The sequence below is a fragment of the Temnothorax longispinosus genome, unplaced genomic scaffold (assembly GCF_030848805.1).
Source record: "Temnothorax longispinosus isolate EJ_2023e unplaced genomic scaffold, Tlon_JGU_v1 HiC_scaffold_567, whole genome shotgun sequence".
NCBI lineage: Eukaryota > Metazoa > Arthropoda > Insecta > Hymenoptera > Formicidae > Temnothorax > Temnothorax longispinosus.
In genome coordinates, this window is record NW_027270415.1 from 434 (window position 1) to 6,841 (window position 6,408).

General features: G+C 47.4%; 2 protein-coding genes across 2 annotated transcripts; both read right to left on the minus strand.

Annotated features, from left to right (window-relative positions):
- Positions 1-238: 238 nt before the first annotated feature.
- Positions 239-2,335, minus strand: LOC139824775 (uncharacterized). The gene has a single exon (XM_071797318.1). The coding sequence runs from the start codon at positions 2,333-2,335 to the stop codon at positions 239-241; it is 2,097 nt and encodes a 698-aa protein (XP_071653419.1).
- Positions 2,336-2,712: 377 nt separating this feature from the next.
- LOC139824776 (uncharacterized) lies at positions 2,713-3,756 on the minus strand. Its single transcript, XM_071797319.1, has one exon. It carries the CDS (start codon positions 3,754-3,756, stop codon positions 2,713-2,715), a length of 1,044 nt encoding a protein of 347 aa, XP_071653420.1.
- Between the last annotated feature and the right edge of the window lie 2,652 nt (positions 3,757-6,408).

Consider the following 6,408-nt stretch of genomic DNA (forward strand, 5'->3'; position numbering starts at 1 on the left):
CACTATTGTACGCTAGGTACTTGGCAATGGCTCGGTGCCCCTTGTATTCCAGGTTGCTGCCCTTAGTCGTACGCACGGTACCGGCAATTCCCAAGTAATCTCTCAGTACACACGAGACGAGGACACGTTACGACTCGACTCGACCACGATGACAAAAGCGCGCCAGAACCCGTGTCGCTCGCTCCCTCGCAACGACTACTATTCTGCGGAGCTCTCTCAGTCGATAGATTACCGTCGCTCAATCCTCGACGTCGATAACAGCAACCATTTCCGTAACATTCCTGCCCGCCTTCGACAAGAGAATTGTCGAATACGTTGGGTCAGGGTCCGTAGGTAGGATACACAGCTTGGCTATAGGTCGTTTGTAGGTGGACGTTGAAGTTCGCAGGGTGACGACTCTGGTCAAACCATCGGGTCCAGGGTGTAATTGGGTGACCCTGGCTAGAGGCCACTTCCCAGGAGGATAGCGCTCATCTGTAATCAAAACTAGTGAACCCTCTTTTATTTCGTTAGTAGGATGGTGCCACTTAGAGATGGCCTGATATCGCTGCAAACACTCCGAGGACCACCTCGTCCAGAAGTGTTCTACGTTTTGGCGAAGTAACTGCCATCGAGTAAGTCGTGACAGGGGCTCATTAGCTAGATTGGGTTCCGGTATGACAGTCGGTGCGTGTCCCATCAAAAAATGCCCTGGAGTTAAGGCGGCATAGTCGTTGACATCGTCGTTGAGCGGACAAAGAGGTCGAGAGTTTAATACGGCCTCAATCTGTATAGTGATAGTGGTCATCTCCTCATAGGTAAGTACTTTCTCCCCTAGGACTCGTTTAAGGTGAAATTTAACTGATTTCACAGCCGCTTCCCATTTTCCACCGAAATGAGGAGCAGATGGAGGGTTGAACCTCCACTCGGTACCGTCATTAGCCAGAAGGGAGGCGATGTCACCAAGTTCGTGAGAGGATTGTTGAAATAGACGTTTCAACTCAGCGTTGGCTCCCATAAAATTTGTACCGCAGTCACTCCACAAGATGGAGCATATACCTCGTCTTCCGCTAAAGCGTTTGTAGGCAGCTATAAAAGCTTCTGTAGTGTAATCCGTAACTACTTCGATGTGTACGGCAGATGTTGCGAGACAGACGAATATAGCCAAGTAGCCCTTGTAGGACTTTGCTGCCCGCCCTCTCCACGTCTTCAACGTCACGGGTCCGGCATAGTCGAGGCCTGAATGGGAGAAGGGCCGCGCTGGGCTCACTCTTACGGAGGGAAGTTGGCCCATCATTTGTTTTGCTCGAATGCCGCGGTACCGAACACAACGTCCGCATCTTAATATGTGGGATCGTATTGGCGCCCTTCCTCCAATTATCCAGAAATTCTCACGCAGGAGGCTCAAAGTCACTTGGGTGCCTCCGTGAAGTGATCTTCTGTGAGTATCTTCAATGACGAGCGTGGTCAATGGTGACCTCCTAGGTAGAATAAGCGGGTGCTTGGCTTCCATATCAATCTGGGCAAAATGAAGACGGCCACCTACTCGAAGCAGACCGTCCCGGTCGATAAATGGAGTGAGTCGATTCAAGGAATTTGACTTCGGTAACTGCTCTCCTTTGACTAAGAGTCGTATCTCCTCATGGAACCATGTTCGTTGTACAATTCGCACCCATAAATCCCGGCTTTGCTGGATCTCAATTGGAGTTAATGGGTAATTAGAAGGAGAAGACTGAGGTATTTTACGCAAGCAGTTTACAAATCGGCGACACGTCGCAGTGACACGCAGTAATCTAGTAAGAGAGGAATACTTGCGTAATAGCTCCCAGTATGGAGGCAGACTTACTAAAGCAATCATAACATAACCAGGACGCTCCTCCATATCTATGTCTGATGTCGATCTGTATTCCGTGTAAGGCCAAGAAGCTTGCGATTCGGATAACCATTTTGGTCCCTTCCACCAAAGGTCAAGGTGGAACAGTTTATCCGCTTTTAGGCCTCGTGTTGCAAGATCAGCGGGGTTTTGTTTGCCCGGTACGAAACGCCACGATCCATTGGGCAAAAGTTCTTGTATGGCGGACACGCGATTCCTCACAAAATCCTTCCAGCGCGATGGGTTAGCAGTTATCCACTTAATCGTTGCCTCTGAATCTGACCAACAGAATACCAGTGCTTCGAACAACTCGAGAGCTTTTACCACTTTTGCTATTAATCGCGCGAGGAGGAGAGCTGCAGTAAGCTCAAGTCGCGGAATGGTGAGCCGCTTAAGAGGCGCAACTTTGGTCTTTGAGCACACCAGTTGTACTGAAAATGTATTGTCGCCATTCGGAATCCTTATGTACACCGCCGCCGCCATGGCTAGTTGAGATGCGTCTGAAAATCCATGAATTTCAATCCTCGAAGTATCGCAACGAAGAACACCGAGCCATCTCGGTATAGAGAGGGGTTCGAGCTGTAATAGTTGTTGTCGAAACGCAGTCCATCTTTCTTGTAAATTGACAGGAATCAGCTCGTCCCATCCAGTTTTCAACAGCCATAGCTCCTGCAATATGATTTTCGCTCCTATTATAATAGGCGAAATCAGCCCTAGAGGATCATACAACTTGGCTATGTCCGAGGCAATTGCTCTCTTAGTGAAGGTGATATTGCCTGGAACTGTGGAAGAAAAATGCAGAGTGTCAGAAAATGGCCGCCAAACGAGACCCAGAAGCTTGCAAAAGGTAGGATCGATTTCTATGTCGGTAGGTCCCTCTTCCGAGTTAGGGAGAAGATCAGGATAGTTGCTACTCCATTCATGCAAGGGAAATCCTCCTGCTTGCAAAGCCCCTTCACTTGCTGTATAATATCCTTAGCTTCTAATGTCGTATCAGATCCCCCATAAATGTTGTCGACGAATCTGCCCTTCTTCATAGGAATGATTGCTTTAGGAAAACGATGACCTTCCTCTTTCACCAATTGCTCTAGAGCTCTCAACGCCAAGAAGGGTGCACATCGTAGTCCGTAAGTCACTGTGGTAAGGCAGTAGGCGAGAAGCTGTTGTTCCGATCCGATCCATAATATTCTTTGTAGGTTCCAATCGTCCTGGTGCACAGCTATCTGACGGAACATTTTAACTATATCCGTAGAGAATAGAACCTTATGGGTACGTATCCAAAGCAGAATATCGCATATGTCAATTTGAAGCTTGGCACCGGCGTGTAGAATATCGTTTAGCGAGAGGCCATTGCTGGTAGGGCTGGATCCGTTAAAAACCACCCTGAGTTTCGTGGTTCGATTATTCTCTCGTAGTACCCCATGATGGGGAAGATAATTCACCACAGAATTCTGAGCGGAGGAGGCGTCAACCTCTTTCATATGACCCATCTTCAAATACTCCTCTAGAAAGTTTTCGTAAAGTTGTTGAAAAGTACTTTGATTTGAGAATCGTTGAAACAGGTTCTTAAGACAACCGAGAGCCTTTGCTTTAGAGTCCCCCAAAACCGACGGATTGATTTTTAGAGGGAGTCGAACCACATATCTGCCCGTTGCATCTCGTGAATAGGTTGTTAGAAAGTGTCGTTCGCACTCCTCTTCCTCCTCAGTTAACTCTGCTATAGTCGACTTAGGAATTTCTTCTTGTGTCCAGAATCTGGAAAGAAGATCTTGTAATTCTTGATCCGGTGAACAATGATGTGCATGCGCTGAAACAGGTGTCTCGGCTGCTGACATAGAGCCACAGAGGACCCATCCGAAGATGGTTTGCTGCGCCGTAGGCGAGGAATAATCACCTGGTATCATGCCTTGTCGTATCACGACATGAAAATTGTCTGATCCTATTATGACCTGTATTGTTCCAGAGACGTAGTATTCCGGATCGGCTAACTGGAGTCCTGAAATATGAGGCCAGGTTGGAGCACTAACGCTGCACGATGGTAACTTCGCCGTAAGACGTGGCAATATGAAGGCTCGTATTTGACATTGTAACGCTGAGTCATGAATGGAGTGCAGTTGTATGAAAACACTCCCCTTTGTATGTCCGGAATAAGTGCCACCAATTCCGAGAAGCGGTATTGATGCGGCCGTTCTAGTGAGTTGGGCTCGTTGCACTAGATCTTCCGTGATGAAAGATAACTCTGATCCCTGATCGATCAATAAACGCACCGGATGGAAATCCCCGTTACTCTTCCTTACCAAAGCTCTACTCGTCGCAAGTAAAGTAAGCTTTCTCGTACGATTTGCCTGTTCGGTTTGGTGTGCACATGTCTTTAATTGTCAGTCAGTAGTTACTGATGGATCTGACTTCTCCTCAGATTGATTGGCCGGTTTTGCCGGCGTACTAGTAGGTGTGGTTAAAATTTCTCGTTGATTCTCGTGAAGAGTCGTATGATGCTTTTTCCCGCATTTTAGGCATCGCGTCACGGAGGTGCACTTCTTAACTAGGTGAGGTGCGAGGCAATTGAAGCATCGTTTATGTCTGATGACAATCTCCTTACGCTGTTTAGCCGTCTTCGATTGATAACGTTCACATTTTGCTAGATAGTGCGATGATCCGCATAAAGGGCAAGCAGACGCTGCGGCATGCGCCGCGACCTTCGAATAAGGTTTTCCTGAAGTGGAAGCAGCCGACGTTCTTTGAGTCATATTTGGATTGAGATTCTCCATAGCCCGTGTTCGCCCAGTGAGAAATTCCTCAAATTGTTCGAGGGTTGGATAAGTAGTAGAGGATCCTTGCTTAACCTCCCACGCTTCTCGTGATTCAGGATCAAGCAACTTCACGACTTGGTGAAGCAATAACGGATCCCATTTATCTACCGCACATCCCAGTGAGCGAAGAGCCGCAGTCGTCTCCGATACAGTGGTCATAAAATTTCGAAGGCCTATTGCATTCTTCGTCTTGAGTGGCTTCAGACTCGTTATCTTGTCTAATTGCGCCTCGATCAAAAATCGTGTATTCTCATACCTCGATACCAACAAATTCCACGCAATTAAGAAGTTGTCGCCGGAGACATCCAGATTGCCTATCATTCGTGCGGCTTCATCTTTAACGCATGTTTTCAGGTAATGCATTTTTTCGACATCCGTCAGATGGAAGTTATTTTTTATCATAGAGGTAAAAGTGTCATGAAACGTTCTCCAGGTTGGGTAGTCTCCGGAGAAAATCGGCAGCTGAATGCGTGGTAATGCACTGCGTGGCAGTTGCGACGTGGACGCCCCTTGTTGCGATGTGGACGCCCCTTGTTGCGGAGTGGAAGCTCCTTGTGGCGGTGGGGACGCTCCTTGATCTAAAAGCGACGATCTGGAATGTCGATCCGCTGTATCGAATTCTTCTAGCTGGGTGAATAACATGGCACGAGCATAAACATAGAAGGCTTGACAGCGTTCGTATATGCGTTCTCTCAAGTAAGAATGGTCTCTCAGATCCTCGCTGGCGGATAGGCATAGGTTTTCATGCTCTTCTTGAAATTTATTCCAATTCTGCTCAAGCATATCCAGGCGAGCACTGATCAGATGTCGATTCGTTCGATCAGCACTCATATTGTCTTGATCCGTCTCGTTCTGTATAAGTGCAAATCGACTCCGTTGCAGAGCGATCCGTCCTTCCATATTTTCCATCTTGCAATGTAGAATTCAGCGTGAAAACAACTTTAAGCTCTGACGCGGTGAGATCCGGCTCGAAGGACCATAAAATGTTCAGGTTATAATAAGTTTTCACTCTGTTTCCGCGTCGCTTACCGTACCTTTCAAAAAAAAATAGTCACAGTTAACTACTTTTAATTGAAACACATACATTGCACAATACATTTATTAAAAACACTGATATGCTTATACATTTAGGGGAATATTTCAGCAGATTGTTCGATATTCATAAACATGCAATATAATGCTTATTTGACAATGGCGATGATCGCGATTGCCTGCCGATTGCAATATGCGAGTGTTATATGGCGAACAGCCGCCCGCTATTAATGGTTAAAATACCGTACGCATCTGAGAGCCGGATTGGTGTTATCTCTCCTTACCGTACCTGTAGAGGTGTTGAGTGTAATGACGGGTGGAAGGATACCGCAAGTCGGGCACCTTCGCAAAGGCGGACAAGCGTGGTGTCGACTTGTCGCCTTTTCTCTCTCTCTCTCTCTCTCTCTCTCTCTCTCTCTCTCTCTCTAGTAGCTGCCCACTATTGTACGCTAGGTACTTGGCAATGGCTCGGTGCCCCTTGTATTCCAGGTTGCTGCCCTTAGTCGTACGCACGGTACCGGCAATTCCCAAGTAATCTCTCAGTACACACGAGACGAGGACACGTTACGACTCGACTCGACCACGATGACAAAAGCGCGCCAGAACCCGTGTCGCTCGCTCCCTCGCAACGACTACTATTCTGCGGAGCTCTCTCAGTCGATAGATTACCGTCGCTCAATCCTCGACGTCGATAACAGCAACCATTTCCGTAAC

What these genes read in the sequence shown, in the direction of transcription:
- LOC139824775 (XM_071797318.1), bottom strand. Translation starts at nt 2,335, where the DNA reads ATGGCGGCGGCGGTGTACATAAGGATTCCGAATGGCGACAATACATTT.
- LOC139824776 (XM_071797319.1), bottom strand. Translation starts at nt 3,756, where the DNA reads ATGATACCAGGTGATTATTCCTCGCCTACGGCGCAGCAAACCATCTTC.